Raw genomic sequence first — 27966 nt, 5'->3', positions numbered from 1 at the left:
GAAAAAAGCAATTTGATGCAAGCGTGAAAGGACTTGGGAAACTTGATCTCAAGTGTCTGCAGCATGTCAAGTTGACGACTCGACTCGTCCATGATACCGATAGTAATGCTCTCCTATGCTTAAGGCACTCAGATCCCCGAGACTTATATCTGCTTACGCTCAGATGGCGCCAGCTATAGCCACCAGCGCAACGCGGTTCAACCCCCAGAGACCTGCGACCTACTCGACAACCGCGTTGAAACGATGGTCATGCCTCAATGAAGGCGTCCTTCCTTGTGGGTGTCCAATTGAAACCGAATACTAGCATATTTTTGCGCTGTTCTTGGACCTTTGCGTGGAAGCTAACACGCCAAATCTAGCCATTCCCGATATCAAAGCGATTCACGTCTACGACTTTGACAACACCCGTACGGAGGCCCCAGATGCGCTGCATACATTTGAACGCGACGGCTAACTATATACCAAGTCTTCCTAAGTCCTTTGCCTAACCCACAGTTGTGGAATGGGCCTACAATCGGCTTCCTGCAGTCATATGAATGCTTTGCAAAGGGTGGCTGGTGGCATGATTCGAATATCCTCGGTTCAACAGGAGATGGACTCGAAGTTGAAGAAGCCCGTGCTTGGGTAGGATGGTGGAATGAGCAGATAGTACGATACCCGTGATTTGTTGATACAGTGGTCCACCACCAACTGACTTCAAATAAGGCCCAATTGGTTCAACTGAGTATGAAACAAAAAGATGCCCTCACCGTTCTCCTCACCGGAAGGTCTGAGAGTGGATTCGCCGATCTTATCGGGCGCATGGTCAAGAGTAAACAATTGACATTTGATCTGGTCTGTCTGAAGCCGGAGGTTGGCCCGAACAACCAACGCTTCGCTTCTACTATGAAGTTTAAACAGAATTTACTAGACGACCTAATGCGTACGTATAAAGATGCAGATGAAATCCGAGTCTACGAAGACCGTGTAAAACAGTAAGTTTGTGCGCTTATCATGGTCAATCTTTTCAAAAAAGTCTTTAACCACTCACAACAAACAGTGTTAAAGGCTTCCGCGACTTTTTTGAGCAGTTCAATAAAGATGCCCTGGCAGCTGGTCCATCAGCTACCCGAAAGCCCATCACGGCTGAAGTGATCCAAGTGGCTGAGTTAGCTAAATACTTGTCTCCGGTAACAGAGGCAGCCGAGATACAACGGATGGTCAACTCGCACAATGCATCACTAGGGTCTCCTGGTGCAAATATCACCAAATCGCCATATGGCAGACTTGAGCTCTCAAAGACTACATTCTACACGGGATACATTCTCTCAAACGCCGATACTGCTCGGCTTATAGATAATATTTTCCTTCCACTAATATCATCCAGCGTTGCTGACACGACTGAGATCAAATTCATGTCGAATAGTGTCTTGATCACGCCGCGATCAGCCCCTAAACCTATACTTGATAAGGTTGGCGGTCTTGGAAAGGTCGTCCGTTGGCGCGTCACAGGCACCGGGACGTATGAGCACAAGCTATGGGCTGCAAGAGTCAGTCCTCTTGATAGCTCTGAGGTTATCCACACTGATAACCCAGAGCCTATTATTGTTCTTGGTATGCGCAAGGGCGTGCGGCCAACAGATGCAGGCAAAATCCGTAACTGGAACCCAGTTACAAAGGATGACTCTCTAGTATTCGACACGGCAGTCGGAGAAAAAACCATCCTGCGCGTGCAGGAAGAAGATGTAGGACGGAACGGCAATTCAAGCCGAGGTGGCAAGAGAAGATTCCAGCCAGATAACCGTGAGGAGGCAGAGTCCTCGTCGCCACGAGACTATCGTGATAGGCAGCAACGGCCACCAGCGCCTGAATATTCCGGCGGGAGACCTCAGAATTATCATCGCCACTATAATGACGAAGGTAATCGTCGCGGTAACGGACCCCAGCCATCTTTCCGTGGAAACCGTGGTAGAGGCGGACGAGGTGGAAGGGGCGGTGGCCGAGGTCGCGGTCGTGGAGCCGGTGGAGGTGGTAGAGGAGACGGCCATGCATCACGATATAGGTCGTTAGATGACCATAACACCGGCGGTGGCGGTCACGATACGATGGACGACAGAGGCCCTGCCAGAGGACCTGGAGGTGGCCCTGTGATGAACTACTAGTCAATTTCTGTCCATGTGCATCATGGGTCGAATATCGTCCATGGTTTCTTCTTTCTTTCTCGATCTTTTCTTGTATCACTATTTATGTGTGTTTGTCGTATCTCTGTTGGAGTTTCTCTACTTGATCCAAGCCATTCCGATGGATCGTGGGCGTTGTTTGATACCTTCCGATATATGCTTATTCTTTTGCATCTATGCGATATGGTTCGTTGGTGGATGGGACAGGTTAATTCAGTTGATGAATTGTCAGGAATAGCTTCATGGTGACTTGTATATTTCTAAATATCAATTACTATTCTCCACGTCTCGTTTCTCTCCAATGCCGCGTATATGATAGTTCGGCGAACCAACTGATGATCCCCAAACGTTTCCTTGGGTTTTAATTTTATAAAAAGATCAATATACATCATCTGCATGTTCGGTCTTGTATCATTGAACTCATGCAACGCCCTGGAGGCTGTGGTTTTGTAAATATATGATTGCAACCATTTTGTTTTCTATATATTTACGTTTTTAAATTTAAAACAAAAATTAAAAAAAAAGGTAAGCAAATGCGACAAAACGCAAAACATCCACCATTCACTCTTAAAACTGTCAATCACCCCTATAAAACGGCGTACTTGAGTGTTTAATTTTAATATTTAATTATAATATATTTTACTGGGATAAAAACGCGTCGATGACTGGAATTGATTGATTTGGCGTAGTCGCGTGGGCGTTACAAGGCACGATGTAAATATGGCATGGCACCAACAAACACCATACAACAGCAATATGTACGAGAAGGTGGGATTTCAAGGGTAATATCTTTAATTCGGTTTTTCATCGGGGGTGCGCATTACTTATCAAGGACACGATATACAACTGGCCGTGGCGAAGTTGTTCGAACAATGTATTCCTCCAAAAAAAAAAAACTCCAAACACCGCCGCGAAGAAAATATTTCATATACAGCGCGTCAAAAAGGGAGCAACAGAAAACATGCGAACAGCCGGGGAAACAAAGGGTGAAAGGGTGTCGCGTCGAAAGGGCTTTTGACGTCGGGGTAGCTCGTTTATATCTAAATGCAAGTAATGTCCCAATCCACATTCCAAACCCATTATAATAGTAAGTCATCAAGGGGACAAAAAGAAAGCAACATATGGGGGGATATATTCAGGCGTGGACAGAAAAAGGAAATGATCAGGATAAGGGAAATAACAGATCAATCATCTGTCAACTGCGAGAAATAGCTGATACTCAAAATCATGCAAAGCAAGCCGATGGAAACGATGATGAAGAATGCGAAGCCGAACCAGCCTAGTAACATGGCTGACGTTCCGACTCCGCTTTTCACGCTGCCGTTCCCCAGGTCTTGGGCTATTGTACTCGCCGCTACCGATGCCGTGTGCTGCCAGAGGACTGACACCAGAATGAAGACGGAGGCGACGAAAATCAATGCGAGTGCGACTTGTGATACAGGCCGAGAGGGGAACGGCTTTACTTCGATATCGGATCCTTGGTTATTGAGCTCCTCATGCCAACCAGGGAAAGTCGCAAGGAGGAGGAAGGAGAAGAATGCGAAAATCAGTGCAACGATACTGGTAAATAAGTTAGCTGGTGTCCATTTTCGATTGGGGGGTGTTTTTTCGCCTTATGCAGGGTATACTCACATGAGGTATGGAAATACTACAGCATCTTTAAATGTGGATGCAACCCATATCAGATTCAATGGATCGCTCTCCACACCGAGAGATTCTGCCAAGATAGTTGCGTTCTGATTGCAGAGGAAGCCGCCGCCATTTCGCTGGATACAGATCCCGAAATACCCTACTCGAACCTCCAAATGGGCGCCTCCGACGATGTTTGCGATTGTTGGCACGAGTCCAGGGTCTGCCTGGGCGGTACTCATGACTGCTGGATATTTTTCATAGAACATCGATATTAGGAAGATGCTGGGGATTTGTGGAGACGAAGAAGAGCAGCCGGCTAGTAGTAGAGCTACAAGTAGACGTCTGTTAGCTTTAGTCCCAAAGTGATACTGTGCTCAGGCGCATACTCACATAGTAGTAGAATGGAGATTGCAACGAATAACATGAGAACATGGTGATATCCAACCATAGGAAGGAACCCTAAATTCGTAAAGCGTCAGTTTTATGTTCGACCGTTATCTCTCACTTGTGGGAGGTAAAGAACTCACGGCCAATGCCAGCCATAAACCGTAGCTCCGGCATCTTGAATCGATTAGCGCTGGGCCAATTCTCCCTTTGAATTCGTTGCTAAGCCCTTCCAGAGAGTCCAACTCCCGCCCCTCAGGGTCTTGGAGGGGTGGTGACTGATTAACCCGACCAAACGGTAACCCTATGCTCCGACCCAACCGTACAGAGTCGAATGAGGTAGCCTTGCCGTGAGTGGAAGGCTACTGTGATCAGGAAACGAGAGCGGACCGTTCGTAAAAGGTGAAGGCGGCGATCGTGGTCGATCTCAGTAGGTCAACTAGGAGATGGTTAGGAGCCTCGAGCACGATAGGTTGCTGGCGGACGGAGAGGATAGAGGTGTATTGTGTAATATGTGAGAGGTATGAGTGCAAGTGAGGGAAGAAGAGAAGATTGTAAGGTTCGTAGCTGTGAGAGAAAGCAATCCGGAAGCCTGCTCGAGACCGAATAGATCTGTAGCGAGCGACGGGTCGAGGCGATGGTTTCTTTCGATGTCTTCGTGAGAAAGACAGTGAAGAGGAAGAGAGAAAGAGAGAGAGAGAGAACAAGAAGAAGTCACTTGGCAACGAAAGACTTGCTGATATGCGGTGGCTGGACGGTGTCTTCGACCTGGTCGATGTATCAAAAGTCCGTGGCTGGGCCAACGATGGGTTATCTAAGCGCCCTTTGTTTACTGCCCTGGTTGTCGAGGCAACGACCTCACCGCCCCTTGGCAGAACTTCCCGCCCGTCAGGAACCACGTGGGGCGCGCTAGCCTCATCTGGACTAGAGCACGTGTCACCGCCAAGACATGGAAGTGCATAAAAAGTGGAAACAGTAAACACTGCATAGAAGGGTAAACAATGCATATAGAAGGCTCAACTCAATACATATATGCCATACCTCACATGCCCAAACTCCAATGCTTGCTCGCTATACCAGCATAATAAACCACCGGTCCCAAAAACTCCAGTCTGCCACTTTACCAATACTCCAGAATCACCTGTTAGCTGTGTAGTTATATCCCAATGAACAAAAAAAGCATACGCCCGAAACGTATATCAAAAATGGAAGAATCCGATCGCTTTACGCTTTTTTGAAGGCATATTCAGACAAATCGAAGGAATAGGCAACTTCCTGGCTGTCGAGCTCTTCGTCGTTCAAGTTGTCGCTGCTCGGGATGATCATATCCTCACTTCCGACCTGTGAGATAGTTCTCCTGGCTGGAGAACGGCGCTCGGCTGATATGTCGGTGGTAGATTCGGCGCTGTTTTCTGGCTGGCCGCTGGGCAGCGGTAGCCGCAGACTGTTCATAGACTTTGAGCGGGCAAGAGCATTTTGTTTTAGCCGTTGTAACGGCGTGGCACGGAGCTGGGAAGATGGCGTCCGCTTGACGCTTTTGCCTGGCAACGGGCTTGGCATGAGGGTACTCTCAACTGGGGTCCCATTTACTTGCGACGTCTCACTCTCACTCTGCCCCAAGGGTTTGAAGGCATACTTCTCACGCAAGTTCAGGTTATGGCGCTCTATGTTGTAGTCTAGCACACTCTCGAATAAGGAAGGGTCGGAGTCTGCATCTACCGATCGGCTGTCGGCCATGGTGGATAGGTTCGAAGATGCCTCCTTGGACAACGCCGTAGAGGGTGCCTGTGAGTTACCGAGATCTTTTGGAAAAACTGACGGAGAGAGGCGATCTGATGAGAGCGGCAGCGAAGGGCTATCCATGGTTGTAGACTGCTTGACTTGATCACTGCCTAGAGCCTGACCTGGGGATAAAGAAGTGACCTGATCTGAAAACACATGCAGCTTGTTACTCTTGAGCTTCTTGCTCGTGTCCTTGCGCGTGACTGTGGCTTCTCCGGTGGCAGCGAAGAATCGACTGCTCACCTCGGTCATGCTTCCCGCTAAGCTTTCCTCGTCGGAGTCCGAACAGAGACGCTGTCTCTTCTGAACTTGTGGCGGCGGTGGTATTTGAGATGCACCCCTGAGGAACATTTCTGTCCGTCGGGCCCGGTCCAACGGAGTGTTTGGTATAGAGGATGCACTCCTGGTGACGCTGGGTGGAGTTGATACTCGGTTTGCAGCGAGAGAGTATCGATTCTGTCGGCTCGTCAGTGGCTGATTTGGCCTTGGTGAAGGAGTCATTGAGTTGGGGTCGAGTTCCGCCAGTGGAACACGCTTCGGCGTAAAGAATTCGCGTATTTCCTTAACTGGTTTCTTGTCATTGTTCGAGGTTATAGATTCTCTTCCTGTTCGAACCAGTCTTTCTCGTTCTGGGTATGACGGCCTTATCTCGATCGGCTCCTTGGTGATTGGGTCGATATCCCCACAGGCAATCCCAATCGCTACATCGGGCTCCAGCATAGCACCGATGAATGGCATGTCCTCTCCGTTTCCGCCATCGGCAAGGGGATTAAGCATGACCAAGGCTTTCGCAGTGGGGCAAAACAGCCGCTGATGCAGGAACGTAAGTTCAGCTCGTTTGAAGCTTTCGAGATAACCTGGTGGCACACGATTCGATCCATCGAACTGAACCATTTTGACCACCCGTTCCACCGATTTATACTTTCTAATACCTCGATACGCCGTTTTCAATCCCATTTTAGGGATATTTGCAAGGTAGTCACAGCCACTGAGAATGCACATGTGGCGGAAATTCTCATCCGTCCAACCTATCAGGCTGATATCCCGACACGCAGCGAAGTCACTCCGGCTAATTTCAATACAGTCGCCGTGTTTGTCAAGTTTCGAAAGTAGTCGTTTGGCGCCAAAGACGAGCATGTCCGAATCCTCTGAAATAATGCCATTGATGATTCCCTGTTTCTCCAAGTATACCAATTGAGGGTCGGCTTCATATGGAGCTACCAGATATTGGATCTTGTGCTTCTTCAGCTCTTCAATCAGGATGCGGGCCATGTAAGGCGTGACGTCAACTGCCTTTTGAAATTCTTGGTATGCTTCAGTGACCCTACCTCTCCGCATATGCTCTTCACCTAGTTTCTTACTCTCCTCTCGCCTGGCGGCCCTCGATACCTCCGTTTTCTCCTTGCTTGGGAGCAATCCGCCGTCAAACACGATATATGGGGTGACTCCATAATGTTGAAGCATCCGCACGCGACTCATGGCAAAATCGACATATCTATATCCTGAATCAGAACGTAACCTTACAAAGGACAATACATGTCAGAGCCAGCGTACTTTGTGGTAGGCTTTCCAAGTGCCAATTCGTATGCGCAGGCAATCGTCCCTCTATGTAACCACCCATATGCGTCGACCCCAAGGGTCTGGCCAGCGAATTTTTTAACATTGCAAGGCTTCTGGATCGATTTTAGGAGTCCGTGGAGTCCTGTAGGTATTGTTAGACACATCAATAATATAGCTTGGACGGGTCAATCATGACTTACCCGCAATTCCCATGTTGGCGTCAAACCACTAACCCCAGGTTTTGACTACGTCCAGATCGGTTAAGAACTGGCAAACCTTCGAGCGCGGTGATCCATGGGTATAGAACAGACCGGGCTAAAGGAGTAAACAGAACGCAAAACTTGTCCAGGAGTCAGGCTGTAGCAGGGCAAGGGTGGTCGAGTAGCACTGGCAACCATCGATCTTTGCAGCAACCTCGACGCGGTCAGACGCGATTTCCTAGATGGTCACGTGGAAGGAACTTGGCTTCAACTTCCACTCTTCCACCAAGTAAACATAATTAACACCGTGGAGGTTCCATCTTAGTTACTGAGAGGGCGAGATGCTGTTGCTATTATATACGCTGCAGCCTCAACTCTGCCTATCGTTTACTTGATGGTTATATGACCAAACTGGAGAGGTATTGGGACGGCATTATGTGGTATTAGCTGGATAGGCTGATTATCCTAGTTAAACATGTCCCAAACCGCTACACTTGTCTGACATATGGCAGCAGCCTCTGATCCATGATCTGGCATCCATGAGGACATCTCTTTCTCCACCTTGACATCTACGAAGTACCGATGGCCTTACTGTCTAGGTGACTGCGGATGAAGGGCCTGTGACTCGTTATATGCATAGGAAGCTGGGATCTCACTTGACGTGCATAGGAACAGTCTGATGGATATATCTAACAGGATTCGATATTAGCCAGGAGCTTCCTCTTGCTTGATCGAAGCAGTTTTATATCGAGGAACGAACTCGTCGTTTGGCATAATGTGCACGTGACAATTACTCAGCAAGGGACACCGCCTTATTTTCTGCCGCGACTTTGATAAAAAAATATTTTGGCGGGCGGGAAGCAGATAACAGGACAGCTTTGAAGACACAGACAAAATGACGAAGAACCTGAATAAGATCACCAAGAAGCTCTCCCAGAAAAAGGGGAAGCTAGACTCTCTCCACGAGAAGAGTAGAGATGCAAGGCGCCTGCGCCGAGCAGGTGGGAGGGAAGAGAAATTGGCCCGAGCAGCAGCTACGACGATGAAGGGAAGACAAACTTATGGTGAGTTTGTACGTGTTCTGCGCACCTTGATAATCAGAGTTGGATGCTAACCTGGCAGTGTAGTTGATAGAGTAGTCTACTTTAGTGATTGCATAAAGGATCTTGAAACACCTCCAACATCAGAAGATGTCGTCAAACTACTACAACAGTACGTTCCGCCCTGACTGCCGCGAGAATTTTACTGAAAATCGTCCAATTGAACGAAAGCAATGCACATATGCTAATAGATCCGGTTACAGATACCTAGATCGCCTAAAGCCAGAGCTAAAAGAGCAGCAGGACGCCCATAGAAAAGGCCGGCCACCAAGCAAGCGCCAGGAAGTACTGACAGAAAAGATTGCAGCGGAAGAAAAAGAATACGAGACGGGCTTCTGGATGCCCGACCTAGAGTCTGAGGACAACATGAAGCGGCTGCGTAACTGGAATCAGGAGTGGTCTGCAATGAGCAATCTCAAGTTTGTTAGGCTGACCAAAGACGGAGGCAAGCGGCCGTCGCTATTCCCGCCAAAGGGCCTTTCCTAAAGCTGCTCTGGCCCTGTTGCCGCGATGATACCATATTCTTCTGTATATTGTACCTAATCTGATCCTTGACACGAAATGATGACTTTATGATATTGCTATATATGCGCAGGCGTACAACAATTTACCAGAGTTCAGGAATTGTCATTCTTCATAATCTTGTAGAACTTCTTCTGTATACCTGCGTCTAGATTCACATTTGCCCCAAGGACTGGCTGTAACAAGAAATATCGATATATAAGCAGGCCATCAACTGTAAGCCCAAGTTTTATATGGAAGGTTAAGTGGAAAGGGATAAAGTCTTGGCGCGTGGAAGCCAGCTTCAGAAAACTTCTTTAGCCCAAGTTTTCTTGCTCTAAACTAAACATCATCAACACTCCAACCTCCATACCACAACTCCATTATACTACGCCCTCTACACACTTCACATCCATCACAATGTTCTCGATACGCTCTTTGACCAGATCGGTTCCTCGAACCCTCTCCAGATCCCTCACTACTTCAGCCTTCAGACCTTTGCAGCGATCTGCCCTCTTCCAGCCAACATGGAAGCTCATGCCCCGTTCCACATACGCTCCATTCTCGACTTCGGGCCCTAGGTTCGAGGCTGCTGGCCAAGGTAATTCGATGCCCATTTCCTTTGATCCTACGTTGTTCTAGAGCGTGTTCTAACTGGGAAGTAGTCGATGTTGAGCTAGCTGCCAAATTCCAGGAAGAACTTGCCCTGGAGACCGAGAGCGGAGAAACCGAAGAGCTCCCTGAGTCTCTAAAATACTACCTAGAGAACGGCCCATTCGAGGTAATTCTCTGAGAAGACTCTGCTACAAGGCCGGTGCTAACAAAGTCTTAGATCGTTGACAAAGCCGGAGAAGAAGAGGTCGTTTTGACCAGGAAATTTGGTGACGAGAAGTACGTCTGCTGCTACTGTGATAGCGCCTCCGTCTACGGTGTATCGTATACTAATTCGTGCTATAGAATCCGCATCTCATTCACCATCGCCGATCTCCAGAACATCAACCCTGAAGAGGACTTCGCCGACAACGCCCTCCAAGATGAAATGGACATGGACCCTTCCCGCTCCACCAAGGGTGACCCCGCCGCCGGAAACCCCGAAGATACTATGGATGACCAGCCTCTAGAGCCTGGATACCTTGCCCGTGTCGACGTTACCATTGAGAAACCAGGCAAGGGAGCCATGCACGTTGATGCCGTTGCCCGTGACGGTCTGATCCAGATCGAGAACGTTTCCTACTTCAAGAACCCAGAGCTTGCCAATGCCGAGACCCCCGACAAGGAATGGCAGAGACAGAGCCTGTATGCTGGCCCACCATTCGGCAACTTGGATGAGGACCTCCAGGCTCTCATTGAGCGCTATCTCGATGAGAGAGGTGTTGACACCGCCCTTGCATCGTTCGTCCCAGACTACATTGATTTCAAGGAGCAGAAGGAATATGTCCGCTGGCTTGGAAGTACGTTTATCAGCTCGTTATCTTACCCTTATATCACTCATACTAACGCCTTTTCTTCTTCACAGGCCTCAAGAATTTCGTTGGAAACAACTAAACGGAAATTTTAGCCATAATGCAACATCTCCCATTCTTCATTCGTCGCACTGGTAGGCAAGGGGCTGCTGGAGTTGGGGTGGGTTCCAGCCGAGAAACGAAAAACATGTAACATATATTATAAATAATTCAACGTCAACTCCTGTATTCTATTTATTGACTATTGACATGATTACGGTTATTGTCTCCGCAGCAAATATGTGTAGCATGTCTATCTATAGGAAACATGTCGTAGATTATGTTACAGTTCTGAGCAGTAAATGAATGCTTGAATAGCTCGTAGATATCGAGAATGGTATTGATTAATATAGTCATTGAAATGATCCAGCGCCCTTCAACAAAGAGCCTAAAGACATATATCCAGCCTTACTCCATACTGACATAGAAACAATCAACCATCCCTTCCATAGGAAGTAAAACAGAGCTATTAAGGAATTAAATTATAAACTAAAACTCCATGGCATTGGAGCCATCCTCTGCTCTCTCTCTCTTAACTGGTCGTTCATCCTTGTTTAGCCCTGCAACGAAGGAGCGGAAGTAGTCGATGTATGGCTTCAAGCTCGTTTTCTCATAGTCCTGTACCTTCCTTGGTTTAGCAGCAGTATCGGTCTCGTCCTGGCCGCTGCCGCTATCCGATGCTGGCATCTGATCCTGCTGGCTCGCCTGTGATGGACTCCAGGAATTGATCTCATCCAAGAGATCTGATAGAGTGGGGGCTTCTAGGGGGTTGAACTCGTCCACTTTCCGAATATCAATTGGAACACATACCCTGCCAGTGCCTGGGTGAACAACAAACGGACTCTTGAGCAAATGGATCAGTTTCTTGCTGACTTCGGCATCGAGCCGCGGGTATGTATATTCTAGAACGATATCTTGTTTCGCCTCTAGTAAAGCTTTTGTGTCAAGGCCGCGTGAGCTCGTCCTTGCAACGGCATCGATATCCGCCCACTTGCTACTGCTAGATCGTTCAGGCGCGGACTCCCATTTTTTCTGCAGCCCTGCCTTTAACGTCTTATCTGGAAGTAGCTCGAGAAGTCGACTGGCTTGATCCGGCTTACTGAACGAGTCCTGGTCCATAAGAATAGTAGAGGCAAAATATGGTTTCAGGGTCTCGAGACTTCGAGCGATATGTGGGTGTAAGGGCCGTTTGAGGTTGACACGTTTCCCGCTCTGACTGCCTCCACGAACCACTTCTAAGTATCCGGCGATGGCCCTCCGTCTGTCGTCTGGGAGATTGCGCGCCTTTTTATCACATACCCAAGCGTGAGCGCCTCTTCGTCCAGAGTACACCCACAAGATGTGCTCGAACCCAAAGTCTTCCCGTAGAGCAGCGTCAATTACCTTGATGGACATTGTCACAAATGACCAGCACTTGAGACATATATTAGCTTTGCTACAGCATGTTCTTATATCATCGTAATCTGTCAAATCGATATCGAAGACTAGTTCCTTCGAGATGGGCTTGAAGGCGCCTGGTTTCGGTAAGCTTTTGCGGTCTCGTGGGTTTGTGGTGTAGACAGGGCCGATTTCAAAACGAGAGGGGTTTAATCGCATCACATCTTTGTGAAGCCTAGGCAAACGGTCAGCTTGTTAGATATATAAGGTAGAACGGTAGAGACGTACATATCCGCCATTTGGTATGATTGATATCGTAAATACGCATCGTTTGGAAGCGTGAATGCAAACTCTCGGTTACCAAAATCCGTAGATGGCTGTATACCGTGGTTAAGCCATTGGAAGAGATATTTGAATGGGAATAGGCGCTGGTAAAAGGCAGACATCGACTCCGGGTCGACTTGAGCAGTAGGAGGCGCGGGCTGTCTGTGAATCGAATGAATTAGTACCATTGTCCGGCCATCCAACGCGTTAAGAGGCATTCCTTACTTTGGTATCTCTACTGCATCCGAATCTGGAAACTCTTCATCTTCGTCGTCATCGTCGTTAAACATGTCCTCTAGCTTGACGTCCTTCTTCTCCTCTGCGGATTCTTCCTTTGGTTTCTTGACATCGTCATCGTCGTCGTCCTTGAATAATATATCCTCTAAATTGGCTTCTTTTTTCGCGTCCTTGTCTGCGTCTCCTTCTAGGCCGGTAGCTTCGTCCTCCGCGGTCTTTTGGGTATCGTCTGGCTGGGGAGCGTCTGGGAGCACCTCCGCGTCTTTGTCCTCCATCGATGCGTCCTTTGAAGAGATAGAATGAGGCATTGACCGGTATATCAACTGTTCTTTCGCGTCGACCAACTTTTTGATAATGGGGATGGCGTCTTCAATTAAGCAAAACGCGACGCGTCCCAGTAAACTCAGAAGTTAGGGCTTAGGGCATCACGTCATCACGCCATGTTCCACGTGACCGCGGATGTTCCGGAAAAGGCAAAAGAAACGTCGGCGAAACCGTTTTCCCTTTGATGCACATATCAACCGGCATCGACGCATATAGGAAGAAACAATAACATCAAAGGGACAACCCCGAAATGAAGATATGATGAGTCCTCGGAACAGGAATCCTGAACCCATCTTTGATCCTCCCGCCACCTGAATTGACCCGGATATTGCTAAACACCCCGGGTGGAGCCAACACCAACGCCTTTGGCACAGCCGGAAGCCGGAAGATAGCGCGGATTCTGGCCATTACGACGTGGGGCCTGCTCTCTCGGATTTTCTTATACTGTCTTGAGCTCCCGCCAATAAGTAGCTTTTTTTTACTTATTGAAGTATTTCATACTTTGGAGTAGAAAAAAACGTTCACACAGTTTCCTTGCTTGGGCATTCTTTTATCTATATATTATACGGATAATTGCGACGTATAATTCATTTCATATCAAGGGTACCAGTCCAATAGTCCCAAGGAAGCCGGCTAGCATGTCACAGACGGCAATAGAATTGATTGCTCCAGCTGCGGTCCATGGCGTCCCTAAAACTACCCGTCTCGTTGGTGAGGCCAGGGAGACACAGAGCTCGGAGAACGTCACCAGCCATGGCGTCCGCCGTGATCCAGATGACAGCGATGAAGAGGTTGCCAGCACATTTTCTGTTCCTCCTATCCCGAGAGGGAAGGCTGCCGTGATTATTGCCGCTGCCTCGAGCATGGTGTTGATGAACTCCGTGTTGACCGGTATATTAACCGTGGGGCTGCCGGTCATTGCAGCTGACATTGGGCTCAAAGAGAGTTTACTGTTATGGTAAGTTCTTCTTTTGCGTACCTCTGCTGCCATCAAGGTCCTGATTCATTGTCACATAGGCCTGCATCGGTATATGGATTGACCTGCGGATGCACACTTCTTTTATCCGGATCCATTGCAGACGTTGTCGGTAGCCGGCCAGTCTATCTAGCCGGGTGTGGGATACTATGTGCCTTTACACTGGGATGTGGTCTGGTAAAGACGGGTATCCAGCTCATTATGTTCCGCGCCATATCCGGAATTGCCATGTCCCTGTGCCTTCCTAGTGCCGTGAGCATCATAACCTCCGCCTTTGCAGCTGGAGGCAGAAGGAATATAGCATTCGCATGTCTGGGTGCAGCGCAGCCGGTGGGCTTCTCGCTAGGAATCGTCATGGGAGGTGTGCTTATTGCTAGTATCGGCTGGAGGTACGGGTACTATATTATCGCAGGGGTCAATGTCTTGATCCTCCTCGTTGCGTTTTGGCAGATTCCTGCGGACCCGCGCAAGGTTGTTCCCGTAACATGGAGACGGTTGGCAACCGAGATTGACTGGGTTGGGACTCTCCTGATAAGTTCGTCCCTTGGACTGTTCTCCTATGCATTGTCGTACGTGATCCCAAGCCCCCCTCGCAATACTATATTCAACATCGAGGTATGCTAATAAAGTCCATAGAACCATCAGCGTGTCAATCCGTGAATTAGCCAAACCGGGTAACGCCATCGCCTTGGCTCTTTCGGCCGTCTTTCTCGCAGGGTTCGTTTTTTGGATCCATCGTCAGGAGCGGCTCGGGCGCGTTGCCATGGTCCCGCCAAATCTCTTCAAATCCGACATCCACGCCCCCCGCCGTGCTCGAAACTTTACATGCGTCTGCATCTCGGTATTCTTCACTTGGGCCATCTTTAATTCCTTTCAATTCTTCACAACTCTCTACTTCCAGCAGCTCCAGGGGAGCTCAGCACTAACGGCCTCCGTCCGGTTCATTCCCATGGTTATATCAGGCCTCATTACTAATATCGTGACCGGCTTTCTCGTCAAACGTGTTTCAGCTGATATTCTCTGTACTTGTGCAGCCATCGCATCGTCAATCGCGCCTTTGCTCATGGCTGTAGCAAGCCCAGAATGGAATTATTGGACGGCGCCATTCTTCGCCACTATCCTCATCCCCATCTCCGCCGACACACTCTTCACCGTGTCGAATCTTGTGATTACTTCAGCTTTTCCTCCAAAGACACACGGGCTGGCTGGTGGAGTATTTAACACTATTTCTCAGATCGGCATGTCCGTTGGCCTCGCCATTACCGCCGTTGCCTCTAACTCTGTAGTTGAGCATGAACTACCAAGGTCGGGCAGAAATGTCGCTTTGCTCAAGGGGTATCAGTCTACGTACTGGATCTCATTCGGGGCTGCTGTAATGATCGTTGGGTTGAGTCTGTGGGGCCTGAGGAGTATCGGAAAGATTGGCTTGAAGAAGGAGTAAATATTTGAAACGCGCTGCTAACTGGCATTAAAATGTAGGTACCTGAGAATACTATAGAAAACAAACCCTTGAATCATCCCGGTAGTATATAGACCTTGATATGTGTGAAATATATAGATGTGAGAAGGAAAAGCGGCCATGAGATCTTTGATTACGACTGAACCTTAAGCCCCTGAGGCAGCTCTGATATCTGATTGTTCTTTGCTTGTTCGTCTCGAATCTGCTGTAAAAGGGCCGGATACTAGGCATATCGGTTAGATATTGAGATGGAAACCAGGAGTCGATATACTCACGAAACGTTCTCCGACATCTGGATGGCTCTTTATGCGGTTCATCAAAGTTGCTTCTCCCAAATGGCCCCAACGGCCTTTAGAAAAGGTGAACTCAATATCATCCTGACGGATGCCATTCTTCTCGATAACCTGCTGTCGGAGCTTTTTGACTTGCTCCGGCACATCCATGCTCTCAAACGTGGCATCGTAGCTCACGCCCTGGAAAAAGGGGACGCTGAATCGTGCTCCTGTTCCGCGAGCTGGGCTCAGGACCCGATGAGTTGTGCTTGATATCAAGTCACCGTTAGGATAGCTACCATATAACTGCAACACCGATGTGCTGGGCTTACCTCTGACAAACTCCTTGAGTGATAGCCTCCAGGCCCTGTCCTATAGCTACAACAAGCGTGCCATCGATAGGAGGGCAATCAATCCATTCTCCTCGATGGTTCTGAACCTGCAGCCCACGGTGCTTTGTTGCTTGAAGCAGATAGCTTGTGAGCATGCTGTCCTTATGAGGGCCAACACCCTGTGCTTCACCATCGATACCTAACTCTTCCAGGTCGGGATACTTGACTATCTTTAGCTTATGTTGCTGGTGTTCGTCGAAGAACCGATCAAAGGCATTGGCTGGTAGGCCGATTGCTTCTGCAACCAAGGATATGAATTCCATGCTAATAGCGCCCATTTTCTCAATATATTCTTCGTATACTGGCCGGAAACGAGGAATAGCAGACGCATCCGGCCACTGATTAGGGGCTAATAGGTTATGGTACAACGGATCAGAAGGGCCAGGGACGGGGTGGTTAGTAGCGATATCGATCTGTTCTCTCCAGTCGGTCTTGAAGCGGGTGATTTCACCACCCAATCTGTTATATCCTGCTCATACGCCAGTTAGCAGGTCTTATTCCATCCCGGTATAATTTCCTAATAGGTCAAATCCCCTGGCGACGCTACCGATGAAGGGCATACCGAGAAAGCTGGGAGCGTTTTTCATCTCTACCTCCAGTTTCTTCTCAGCCGGCAAGTCGAAGAACTTCTTCCCCTCGGTGATAACATCCTGGATCAGCTGGTCATCGATGCCGGTGTTCTTAATATAGAGGAAGCCGACTTCCAGCAACGCATGGCGCAACGCCTCGAGAAAGCCGGGCTTCGTTGCGGTGTTCCGGGCTGCCGAGAGGTCGAGGATGGGAATCGAATCAAAGGACATGGCGAGTCTGTTAATGGTGCCTTCTTCTATTACTTACCAACGCTCTACTCTACCATCACATCTCATCGATGCCGATGTGTTTCTTATATGCTCCCCCGGACTCTTATACGAGCTCCGCGATGTCGTTATGTGGGGCAATTAATACGAAATCCCGAGGAATTACCGAGGCCAAGCAGAGAATAGGAGATAATCTTTAACTGGTTCTTTTGGTCTATCCGAATAACGTCTATATATCATGAGGAATAAGATGCTATTTTCCAGTTTGCTGGCATGAGGCAGTTCAAATCAGACCTGGTAATCTATACCAGACTGGAAAAGAAAAAAAGTGAAGGAAAAACATTGGCTCTTTCACCAGAGATGGGCTGCTACTGCTGCTTCTAAGCAACTCCGCGCCCGACTGACTTCCAGGGCTTATTGTTCAGCAACATTGGCCTTCTCGGCCGGCGGGGAATCAGTCTCGGGGCTTTTCTGACGTCCATATTCCTCATCCATCCTGCTGATTTCCTCCTCTGTGAGGTAAGGTAGCTCTCTGGCGGCCTGGACATAGCTCTTGTTCTCGCAATACCCCTTGGCGAAGATGATATCAATCTCCTCAAGACTGCGCTTGGCAGTCTCGGGATAGAAGAGGTAGATGATCGGGAGGAAGCAGACGTTGATGATCGCAAAGAACAGATACGTTCCCCAACCGATACCATCAAGCATGACGGGGGTGATCATGACGATGAAGAAGTTGAACAGCCAGTTAGAGCACGTCGAAAGTGCGTTTGCCTTTGCACGGGTCTTGATCGGGGAAATCTCTGCAGCATATAGCCATGGCAAGGGGAGCCATGTAGCGCCGAAGCTGGCAATGTATGTGAAAAGGCCGACGGCAGCACCCTTGGCGGCAGATGGGGTATTAGGGATCAAGCACGCAAAGGTGATAGTCATAGAGATGGCCTGGCCGGCAGCTCCGTAAAGGAAGAGTTTGCGTCTTCCGGCTCTCTCGATCAGGAACCAAGATGTGGTCGCAAAGATCGAGTACACAATCATGTTAACACCACCAAGCAGGGTTGCCATGTTATGGTCCACACCAATAGATTTTTCGAAGAGGACGGGGAAGAAATAGATGATGGCGTTGCAACCTATAGAGACATTAGCGGCTGGAATTGGAGCACTTGAGGGTGAAGTAAATCTTACCTGATAGCTGCTGGGCGATTTGACCAAAAACACCAAGGAACATGCGGCGACGATGTTGGGTTTTCCCACCGGTGAATACAACCGATAGAGGAGTGGGCTTTCCGACTTCTCCAGAGGCTCGAATTGATTCCATAACGGCAGCCTTCTCAGCCTGGACCAAGGGGGTGTTGACTTCGACTCCGTGGAGGGCAGCAATGACCCTCTCGCCCTCATCTGCACGATCTCTCATACACAGCCAGCGTGGAGACTCGGGGAGCCAGAGCATACCGCCAACCATGACGAATGAGAATACGATCTGGAATGCAATAGGGAACCTCCAGGAGAAGTCATCGGGACCAAACGAGGCGCCGTAGTCGATCCAGTAGGCGATCAATGTACCGAAAGCGATGGTGGCTCCCTCAATACAGATGAGAAGGCCTCGGTTTGAGGTATGAGAACATTCGGCTTGATAAGTGGGGATGGTAGAGGTGTTGATTCCGTTTCCAACACCTGTAACGATTCGGCCGATGATGAACTGGGCGTATGGCTGGTGTCCAACGGTGCTAGTGACTTGGATGATAGCACCGAGGGCCATGATGATAGCTCCGATGATGATGGACTTGCGACGCCCGATCATGTCGCCACCCCATATTATACCGACTGCGCCCAAAAGACATCCTATAGCCATGAATGAGCAGCCGTTCCTAATACTTGAGACGAGAGACATACCTATTTCATAGATGGCAGTGACGAAGCCTTGATTTGTTGGGTTATCCTTGGTCTCTGGGAAGACGGTGTTGAACGGGATTGCACTGATGATTCCAGCCATCACACCCTCTGTTGAAGCTTTCTGTTAGCAACGATGCGCATATCGAGAACAAGATAGCGGTCAACTTACGATCGTATCCGAACAGCAAGAAGCCGCATGTCGCGATGGTAGATACACTCCGCGACAGCGTCTGCCCCGACATCCCTCCGAACTTTGGTATCTCTGCCATGTTGGGCAGATTCAGAAACAGCAAGGACTCCTTTCTATCATCGGATGGAAGATCTCAAACCAGATCGTTCTTTTTGATAATGAGGGCGTGATATATTGTCAAAACCTCAAGGCAGGATAGATGCCGGCCCCATCTTTTATATATGGACCTCGAAACACCAGCATCTTTGTCAGCTGCTGTCAAACTATGGACGGCTTCCCCTTTCTTCTCCACCGGAAGCTATGAGCGGAACCATAGATCCCACAGGTACCTAGCAGCTGCGCGCAGTTTACTGGGTCCGTATGGTACTACGGAGCCCATATAAATCGCCAAGCGTGAGATGATGTGGCGGCCAAAAGAATGAACCGTCGGTTCATAGTCTTTAATAGCCCTCTTCGATTCCCGGGGAGGACGGATGACCTGGGGGAAAGCAAGATATGACTGCCGAATCTCCCGGACTAAGTAACAATGTGCATCGATCAGCATCAGCAAGGTCCTAGTGTGATCCCTGAGAAGACGATTGTATATCCACCACCAGGCTGGCACTGGCAGATGCTGGTCCGATGGCTGACCTGGCGGGCGTGCTCCGGACTAGACATCCTCGGTCAAGATGCAAATTCTGCATTTTCCATTAGCCGCCACAGAGACATGGACATCCATACACATGTGGTTCTCGATAGTTGCGCCTGTGGAGAAAGATGACGTTACGGCCGACTGGCGACGCCTGTGATATGTTGGAGGCGTCTGCGCAAACTCCAGTGATAAACACTCTTCCCTGGCCTGTTATATTAGATTAGTCTTAATGCTGGAGAGAGACTGGGTATGCATCGCTCGTCCAACTGCGACGACGAAGCCTGTCAGAGATTTAGGCTTCGAACCGAGAAAAAGAGAAGAAACAGACCAAGACGAGGATGACATCACATCAAGCTTTGCCTTGCCCCTAGCCGAAACTAAAAGCGTTTATCTCAGCCTCCTTGTGCCTACCGAGGACTACTTTGATAACGCAGAGACGGCTATGTGATAGATGATAGATGATAGATGATAGATGAGTTGATGAGATAATGTTGGAGGCTACATACAACATTGACTGTGGAAACTGTGGATGCTGGATGGATCAGCGGACCGGTGGAGAAGCCCACAGACTGATTTTTATGCATATGGATATAGGGAGCATCGCTACGGAGCAGAGGTGGACTGGCTCATGCACGCAGGAGTGCGCGGTGGAGTGGCAGAGGGGGGCAGACGGAAGGGATGCGGAAGGTGATGGAGGATAGGAAATTGATGCGGAGCCGTAGAGTACATTCTTTAACGGAAAAAGCAAATAGCAGAGATGGAGATGGATTAGATGTAAGATGGCATGAACCGATGGAAATATATGTATAAAAAGGGTATTAGCAGATAACCAAAGTAAACATCGGAAAACAAGCAAACGCTCCCAGACAATCCCAGCAAGAACTAAAAATGATCAAGACAATGGACGGGTGAGAAAGGATCACGACTGAATAACCATTCCGCTCGTATTGACTGCGTCGTCGGTGTAGAAGCCAAACACCAGCCGGTACAGATCCAACAGCCACTCGTACTGGCTGTTATACTGGACCATGGCCTGCACCGCGCTAGCGACGTCTACTGCGCTCGCCCTGGTCGGCGGTGGGACGGACCTGAACGCCGGGTCAGCAGTTATAAGTTTCTTATAGTTGACCAGCAATGACATCTGCCAAGGTAGGGCGCCGAAGGAATCTGATGAGAGCGTTTTCACGAAGGTGGGTAGGGTCTCGGAGCCGCCGCGCTGGAAGCCGCTGTTCATCGCTGCGCGGACAAGGAGCAGTTTCAGGAACGTGAGGTTCTGGTCTTCGCCGGGCGATTTGACCGTGTGTGTTGAAGAGGCTGTCTGGCTCGATGTGTGCGAGTACCCGGACAGGGTGGACGAGTTGCTGGACCAGCGAGGGTGCATGTTTGGCGGGTTATCGTAGCCCAGCACCATGATGTTCGGTATAGGCGCCTGGTCCGGCGATACCGTCGTGGCAGTGTCGTCGAAGATGGTCGTCGGAGTCTCTGGGTTCTGCAGGCCCAGCAGGCTGTCGCTGTCGGTGTCAGTGTCCTCTACCGGGTACTCTGCGCGTTTGGCCTGGTAGAATGCCTGGGTGAAGGTGGTCTGGCTGGGACGGGGGGTGCCGCGGTCAGGACGGACTTGAGTCCATCCCTCGCGGAAGAGGTCGCATAGCTCCCAGCAGGCCTGGACGGCAGAGCCGAGGAGCTCGTCGTCGGGGGCCTTGCCTTCGCGTTTACCCTGCCGTAGGCTGAAGAGCATCTCGGCCAGAGACCAGCATGCCCGTAGCAGGGAGTCGGTTTCCTCGGTGAGTCGTGTCCGTTGCTTCATCAGACGGTGACAGAGGGTGATGTAGAAGTCTAGGGTGCGCTCTCGAAAGGCTTCGGGGAGATTCCGATCGTGCGTGTTGTACAGATGGTTGTTCAGCTCGAAGCTCACTCTCAGGACCGAATCGGCAACCTCGTTCTCCTTCAGCCGTACTTCGAATAGCGCCTGGCAGAAATCTCGACACATGTCCAGCGTCGGTCGGACCTGGGTAGAATGGTCGTCATCCCGGGTCTCGTACAGGTTCTGGCACAGCTTCCAGCATGTCTTCCACGCCTGTTCTTGCATATCGTCCTTGCCGCCGAAGTTGAACAGCCGTTCTCGGTGGTTGTAGCTTAGGCTGGCGAGGGTGTTGCAGAGGGTCCAGCATTCTGACAACGCAGTTCGCAGTGCACTGAGTTCCCTATCGCTGTCGGGAAGAGTCGGCTTGGTCTTGGACCAGACGCCTCTCGGGTGCTCTCCATCATCGTAATGTCCGTCCTGGCTCTGCTCTGTATCTGAGCTTTCTGGTATGTCTGCATATCATGTTAGCCTTGCCATCGTACCCAGGTAGAATAAAACACCCTTACCGTCTAGATTCAATTGATGGGGTGTTCTTTTGAAATTTTCTATTTCCTGCAGCGTTTGTGCTCTCGGTGTGTTTAGCTCGTAGTATCCTGATGGTGCGATGGAGGTGGTTATCGGAGGGGGCGAAATAGGGCTTGCTCCCGATCTCTGTACGAAGTATTTAGTTTTATGATTCACGCAGGACAATGGACCAAAATTCTAACCCTTGATTCATTCCGGGGGACAGTGATCGTGACGTCTGATCTCTGGGTAGATGATGTAGTAGATGGAGCCGGTGATTCCACGGTCTGGCATGTATACGATTAGCATGGCTTTTGAATAGAGAGATGTAGATGTATCTTACAAATCCATCGAAGCCGACTGGAGCATGTATGACCGACTGAGGCTCGGGCTCCTCGTCCTCCAGGTCATCTCTCCGCAGCTGTTCCTCGCTGGTCTGAAGCTATAAATCAATCAGCATCGGATCGTACATCGATGAAAGCTAGACAATTGTTTACACTCAGGTCCCGCGCCTCCTCCGGGCGAGGGGATGTCTTTTTCAAACTTGCAGGACTGCCACTCAAACTCCGTCTGCCATCTCCATTGGTGAGATTGAGGCTGCTGGGCGTGTTCGAGCGCGATTTGGACTTTCCTTTGCCCTGCTGCTCGTCGGGATGGGGACGGTCTGCCGCCTGAGACGGGTCGTGTGAGGGGGAATTGGTGACAGGCCTAGAGGGACAGTCTGTCAGTTAGCGATGCGCAGTGATATCTGGAGCGGGACAGGCCGAACGCACATGAGAGGAGATCGCTGGTTAGATCTTAGAGGACTAGAGGCATCGGACGAGGGGGAGAAGATGGCTGTAGATCGAGGCGACACGGAGGCCTGTCTCTGGACTGCGATCATAGCAGAATCTATCCCCGTACACTCAGTATCCGTTCGCTCAGTATATCCGACTCAGTCTCTGTATATCCGACTTAGTATCTGTATATCCGACTCAGTATCTGTATATCCGACTCAGATTCAGTATATCGTACACTCAGATTCTGTATATTCGTTATCCGTTCTCAGTCAGTATCGTATTCGAGGTATATATAGCTAAGACGTCAGACAAGCGCGCATCAAGCGTCCGGGAGACTCACAGAGCAGAGCGGTCAGCACACCGTCTACCATAGGCCGATGGCTTCTATTGAGAAGAGTTTATGGAGTTCGACAGCCGTGGGGGCCGCGGAGCAGCTATACGTGGATGCGATGCGACCTGGCTCTCCTATAACGATCGGGATGCAGGGACGGGCGACCTCACGCTCGGAGTCTTATATCTCGACGGCAGCAGTGGTATAGATGCGACAGTCCGCGACGAGAGCTCGACTTCATCCGTCCTGCTCGGTCTGTATAGCTGGAGGGTGAAGTTGTTGTTGGGCTTTGTCTTCAGGGCGGGCATGGATCTAGGCGCTGGGCGAGGTGGACGTCCGCCAGTCAGAACATCGCGACCGCTGCAGCCATCCTCGCGCTCGCATCAATAAGGACCGTCAATGAATGGTCAATAGCAGGTAAACTGGTCGACCGGGCGTGGCGGGCAGAGTTTTTTCTTCTTCTCTCTCGCGGGCGGCGCGCGTTAGTACGAATGTGTATATCAATCGGGGACTTCCTGCGATCCTGGTTGGGGCTGGATGCTGGGATGTAGGATGTACAGGGATCTAAGCATCTAATACTCTTGACTATGGACGATGATACGATGTTGTCGATGTTGACTCGATGTTGACACTCATTAGACTGGTCTAACCGTGATGCGATGACACTCATTAGTCTACCCGTAAGCGCTCGTCTTGCCATCTGTCTATAGCCGTCATCCATACAGCCATCACCCGCCTGCCGTGGCCAGTCTATGGCCATTCCAGTCAGGCCGCTCTGCGTTCGCCAATAGTTGGAGACTCCAAGTGCCTGACACCGGGCCCGCGCATGCCTCCCAGCCCATAGCTAGCCCAATAACTCGTACATTTCCATCGGCGTATCTGACGCCGTTCTCCCCCCTAGCCGTGGCGCGGGCCGGCAGACGGTTATCTCCTTGCACAGTTCAATTCGTTTTTCCTCCAGTCGATATTACAGCCTACTGCTGACTACAGGTTGGTCTTTGCACGGTCTCGCTCGGCGGGATTGTATCTATACAGCTGGTCAGCGTCGTCTCGGTATACGCCTGGACTATTGCATACCTGAGTAGCTTCTCGATCAGGTCGACGTGTGTCATCAGCATTCTTCGGCAGCAGTATCGCTTGCAGCCCAGCTGGTCCATCGCGTCGCTATATACTCGTTAGCTCTCTCTCTATCTCTCGCGCTCTTATATGGTAGATGCCTACCCATCAGGAACACCGTCGTCCAGGAGCCTCAGATATCGCTCCCACAGGTCTCCAACCACCTAGAAGGAAACTACTCGTCAATTGAAGCTCTCGCCCATCAGGATGCTCTGCTCTGCCTACCTTTCCACACGAGAAACAACGGACCGGAATGATCATGCTGGCGCTGTCTCGTCTCGATTCCACGTGTAATTACTGTAAACCGTAAACTGAGCTGCTTCTTCACGTCTCTTCGCTTCTTCTCCGTTTAATCTTCTTCGTTTCTTCCTTTCTTCGTTCCAACTTGAAGTTTCCGAACAAAAAAATCGAGATCACGGGACCAGCCTTTCCTTTTTAGGAAGATATGCTTAATCATCGGATAAACATTTTTCCATATGATTACATAATATTAGTAAAAGAAATTTTGGAGGGAAACTTTTTTTTTTTATAATATAGAAAAGAAAGACGAAGAAAAGTCGCTGAGATACCCCCCAATTGCCTGCCTCAGGATGACGGAAAAGAGGGTTAGACGGCCCGAGGAGGCGCACAGCGAGAAGCCGAACCGAGAGCGGCAGCGCATCAAACGCCGTAGACTCGACGAAGCTGCTAAGGAATCTCCAAAGGCGCCAAAGAAGTCGCCCAAGAAGTCGCCCAAGAAGGATGCTGGTGCAATTGCAAAGGCCGACGGGGAGTTGGCTGTGTCCAAGGAGATCAGTGTGGTAAAGCCGACGAATGAGGAGAAAAGGACCGCGGATGGCTGGCGATTGTCGTCTCAGGCGGGCGGCCGTCTACTAAACCTGGATCCTGTATTTTCTACAGACGAGAAGTAAGTCCAGCAGATATAAGTTATTGTTAAATATTAAACACTAACACCCTCTAGTTATATAATTCTGTCACTTGAATCTGCTGTCCAAGTATACTCCATGGCGACCTCGCGTGCCGTTCGCGCCCTCACACCCCACGGCCGCACTCGGATTACCGGTTGCGTGCTCTCTCCCGTCGACGAAGAGATAGTGTACGTCTCAAACTTATACGGCGAGGTGTTCGAATGGAACTGGACAACTGGGGAGAAACGGCAAACCATGCGGATTCCAGGGTGTGTTCTGTCCATTGGGACCGGCCCGGCGCAGATGGAAAATGGCGAGGACGCGACCGACCAGGCACTTATATTTGCGCTTGCAAAGCAGAGTAGCGGAAAGCACGAGATATCGCTTAACGTGTTCGATAAATCAAATAAGGCCCAGTCGCGCCGTGCCGTTATATTGTCGACTGCCACGCCAATCCAAGATTTTAGGCTTGCCGCAGATGGTTCCGTGGTTGTTGCGGTGGCCGACGATATTCTTGTTATTGGTCATCGGACTAGAGATGCCGAGGGCGATGACGCTATGCAAGGAGTGGAATATACATGGCGAGAGGTGCAGTTGCCTGTTAAACCGACATGTTTCGATATACGAGAAGCTGCCGAGGCAACCGCAGTGAAGGGGGGGAAAGGAATAGTGATTGATATGGCACTGGGCGAGGATGGGGGATCCATTGTCGTGTATAACGATATATTGAATACGCTTCAGGGGCTGGAGAATCCTCGTACGGCTGAACCCGGGCTATCATCGCATAAGCTTCATTGGCATCGCGGACCTGTCAAGACGGTTCGATGGTCGAAAGACGGTACGTACCCCATATTATAACTTAGCTCAACTATCGACAAATACTAACTAATGGGCAGGAAACTATCTCATATCCGGTGGCCTAGAGACTGTTTTAGTCCTCTGGCAGCTGGACACTGGCCGAAAACAATTTCTGCCTCATCTCTCTTCGCCAATCTGCAACATAGTTGTGTCTCCCAAGGGCAGCAGTTATGCCGTGAAGCTAGATGACAACTCTACCATGGTTTTAACAACATCTGAATTGAAGCCCATTGCCAGCATGAACGGGCTACAGATCCGCGACGATGCCTCAAACAACTCGACCCAAAATGTCCAGCACCGGCCGGTGAAAAAGACCAAAGCCAAACTCCCAGCAGGCCGGCTGCCAGTGCTCATTCACCCGCTATACACTGACCATCTCCTTCTTCCCGTCTCCACGTCCCTGGCACACGAGACATCTATATCATCATACCTCCAAACCTTCGATATGCGCTCCAGTCAGCAAGTCTACCGTCAGGCCCTAGCTCGCACCAACGTATCGGTCCTCAACGTGGGCCCACAGGGGACTCAGCTTACTACCCCAGATATCAAGTTCATCCAGATGTCCTCCGATGGCGCCTGGCTCGCGTCAGTCGACGAATGGAGGCAATACCAGGACGATGTGAACGTCCTGTATCCCGGCATCGAACATGGAGACCGCGAGCCAACACGGGAAATCCACTTCAAATTCTGGCACTGGAACGAGCATTCTGCAGAGTGGGAACTTGTGTCCCGTATCAACTCCCCCCATACTTCTACCTCAGGCGAGCCAGTGTCGATATTGGACCTCGTGGCGCATCCTCAGGGGTATATGTTCGCTACCGTAGGCTCTGACGGATTCCTAAGACTGTGGGTTCCGGACAACAGAAGGTCGCGGAAACTGAAAAGCCGTGGGGGCAACAATATACCGGTTAAGTCCTGGCAGTGCTCGCATGCCATACCGCTGGAAACACCTGCCGCCCAGCCCGCAGCCTCCCTCAGCTTTTCAGAAGACGGCTCTACTCTCGCCGTATGCTGGTCAAGCGCCTCTCGCGGCCAGCTCGTCCACCTCATCGACCCTGAAACCGGACACGTCCACCTCTCACGCGAGAGTCTGTACACCGGCTCTCCACAAGGCTGCGGCTTCCTCGATCGACACATGGTAATTGTCTCTGACACCATCTCCGTCTGGGATACAGTGTCCGACCGAATCCTCTCCTGCATCAGCCCGGGGGAACCCGGTAGCAAACCTCAGTCTCTCCTTGCCATCAACCCCCGCAACCGCACTTTTGCAACCTGCTTCTCATATGCTTCAGTCAAACATAATGAAAAGACGGGCAAACCAAAGAGTAAACCGCGCTTCCAATTCGCTATCTTCAACCCCGAGTCGCCATCGCTAGTATTCCAGTCTACCCTGGAGCGTCCGCCGCTCGCTCTGCTTCCCGATCTTAGGACAGGCGAGTATATAATCGTCGATTCATCCGCGTGTATATCTCGAGCGACATCGGGTGTGGCGTCTGTTCATCTGGATTCCACATTCGCCGACTCCAACGTTCCTCTCAAGAGCGGACTGGAGGATATATTCGGCTCGTATAGGCTTCTCTCTAACGAGACAGGCAGTCGGCCATCAGAAGATCAGCTCCTAGCTGGTGCGACGGAGAAGAAGAGCCTGACTGATGTGTTTGATGTCGGGCCGTCCTTTGCCTTGCCTAGCGTTGACACACTGTTTAAAAACGTTGTTGACATCTTTGCAAAGACATGATAGAGTTAGATACGAGCAATTGAGTTTATTTTTTGCATGCCACTGTTGTTTGGAGATCTGTAGATGATTCTATTCGCCCGCTCCATATCCACATACTTCGTTACTTCTGAAGCCGCTACTTCGTACAAAGCCGTGAGTCACCAGCTGGTAGATATATAAAGCTGCTCAAGCGTATAGCATCT

At 50.0% G+C, this 27966-nt stretch overlaps 11 protein-coding genes across 11 annotated transcripts; 5 read left to right on the top strand and 6 right to left on the bottom strand.

Moving 5' to 3' along the window:
• Positions 1 to 163: 163 nt before the first annotated feature.
• On the top strand, positions 164 to 2141 carry GIQ15_06944 (uncharacterized protein; the record flags this gene model as incomplete). The annotated part of the gene is made up of 5 exons (XM_033554361.1): positions 164 to 275; positions 360 to 407; positions 467 to 648; positions 706 to 974; positions 1040 to 2141. 5 exons carry the CDS (start codon positions 164 to 166, stop codon positions 2139 to 2141), a joined length of 1713 nt encoding a protein of 570 aa, XP_033403876.1.
• A 1202-nt stretch (positions 2142 to 3343) lies between these two features.
• On the bottom strand, positions 3344 to 4352 carry GIQ15_06943 (uncharacterized protein; the record flags this gene model as incomplete). Its single annotated transcript, XM_033554360.1, has 4 exons — positions 3344 to 3719; positions 3792 to 4119; positions 4182 to 4250; positions 4319 to 4352. The coding sequence occupies 4 exons, from the start codon at positions 4350 to 4352 to the stop codon at positions 3344 to 3346; spliced, it is 807 nt and encodes a 268-aa protein (XP_033403875.1).
• Positions 4353 to 5399: 1047 nt separating this feature from the next.
• GIQ15_06942 (exodeoxyribonuclease 1) lies at positions 5400 to 7730 on the bottom strand (the record flags this gene model as incomplete). The annotated part of the gene is made up of 3 exons (XM_033554359.1): positions 5400 to 7452; positions 7512 to 7659; positions 7718 to 7730. 3 exons carry the CDS (start codon positions 7728 to 7730, stop codon positions 5400 to 5402), a joined length of 2214 nt encoding a protein of 737 aa, XP_033403874.1.
• Positions 7731 to 8612: 882 nt separating this feature from the next.
• On the top strand, positions 8613 to 9303 carry GIQ15_06941 (uncharacterized protein; the record flags this gene model as incomplete). Its single annotated transcript, XM_033554358.1, has 3 exons — positions 8613 to 8781; positions 8845 to 8929; positions 9021 to 9303. 3 exons carry the CDS (start codon positions 8613 to 8615, stop codon positions 9301 to 9303), a joined length of 537 nt encoding a protein of 178 aa, XP_033403873.1.
• A 435-nt stretch (positions 9304 to 9738) lies between these two features.
• Positions 9739 to 10863, top strand: GIQ15_06940 (suaprga1; the record flags this gene model as incomplete). Its single annotated transcript, XM_033554357.1, has 5 exons — positions 9739 to 9919; positions 9984 to 10099; positions 10151 to 10209; positions 10276 to 10769; positions 10835 to 10863. 5 exons carry the CDS (start codon positions 9739 to 9741, stop codon positions 10861 to 10863), a joined length of 879 nt encoding a protein of 292 aa, XP_033403872.1.
• A 446-nt stretch (positions 10864 to 11309) lies between these two features.
• Positions 11310 to 13033, bottom strand: GIQ15_06939 (DNA primase small subunit; the record flags this gene model as incomplete). The annotated part of the gene is made up of 3 exons (XM_033554356.1): positions 11310 to 12432; positions 12486 to 12683; positions 12747 to 13033. The coding sequence occupies 3 exons, from the start codon at positions 13031 to 13033 to the stop codon at positions 11310 to 11312; spliced, it is 1608 nt and encodes a 535-aa protein (XP_033403871.1).
• A 687-nt stretch (positions 13034 to 13720) lies between these two features.
• On the top strand, positions 13721 to 15499 carry GIQ15_06938 (uncharacterized protein; the record flags this gene model as incomplete). The annotated part of the gene is made up of 3 exons (XM_033554355.1): positions 13721 to 14040; positions 14100 to 14627; positions 14695 to 15499. The coding sequence occupies 3 exons, from the start codon at positions 13721 to 13723 to the stop codon at positions 15497 to 15499; spliced, it is 1653 nt and encodes a 550-aa protein (XP_033403870.1).
• Positions 15500 to 15650: 151 nt separating this feature from the next.
• GIQ15_06937 (putative Oxidoreductase, 2OG-Fe(II) oxygenase family) lies at positions 15651 to 16981 on the bottom strand (the record flags this gene model as incomplete). The annotated part of the gene is made up of 4 exons (XM_033554354.1): positions 15651 to 15740; positions 15793 to 16057; positions 16122 to 16650; positions 16744 to 16981. 4 exons carry the CDS (start codon positions 16979 to 16981, stop codon positions 15651 to 15653), a joined length of 1122 nt encoding a protein of 373 aa, XP_033403869.1.
• A 411-nt stretch (positions 16982 to 17392) lies between these two features.
• Positions 17393 to 19134, bottom strand: GIQ15_06936 (putative MFS sugar transporter Stl1; the record flags this gene model as incomplete). The annotated part of the gene is made up of 4 exons (XM_033554353.1): positions 17393 to 18102; positions 18158 to 18814; positions 18866 to 18973; positions 19035 to 19134. 4 exons carry the CDS (start codon positions 19132 to 19134, stop codon positions 17393 to 17395), a joined length of 1575 nt encoding a protein of 524 aa, XP_033403868.1.
• Positions 19135 to 20605: 1471 nt separating this feature from the next.
• GIQ15_06935 (uncharacterized protein) lies at positions 20606 to 23204 on the bottom strand (the record flags this gene model as incomplete). The annotated part of the gene is made up of 7 exons (XM_033554352.1): positions 20606 to 22002; positions 22057 to 22201; positions 22258 to 22341; positions 22398 to 22496; positions 22552 to 22762; positions 22828 to 22927; positions 23174 to 23204. 7 exons carry the CDS (start codon positions 23202 to 23204, stop codon positions 20606 to 20608), a joined length of 2067 nt encoding a protein of 688 aa, XP_033403867.1.
• Positions 23205 to 24870: 1666 nt separating this feature from the next.
• On the top strand, positions 24871 to 27784 carry GIQ15_06934 (WD repeat-containing protein 75; the record flags this gene model as incomplete). Its single annotated transcript, XM_033554351.1, has 3 exons — positions 24871 to 25187; positions 25242 to 26026; positions 26085 to 27784. The coding sequence occupies 3 exons, from the start codon at positions 24871 to 24873 to the stop codon at positions 27782 to 27784; spliced, it is 2802 nt and encodes a 933-aa protein (XP_033403866.1).
• Between the last annotated feature and the right edge of the window lie 182 nt (positions 27785 to 27966).

This window comes from Arthroderma uncinatum (genome assembly GCF_011692745.1).
Source record: "Arthroderma uncinatum strain CBS 119779 chromosome Unknown scaffold5, whole genome shotgun sequence".
In the NCBI taxonomy this organism is placed as follows: domain Eukaryota; kingdom Fungi; phylum Ascomycota; class Eurotiomycetes; order Onygenales; family Arthrodermataceae; genus Arthroderma; species Arthroderma uncinatum.
This window is presented reverse-complemented; position numbering and strand designations above follow the sequence as displayed.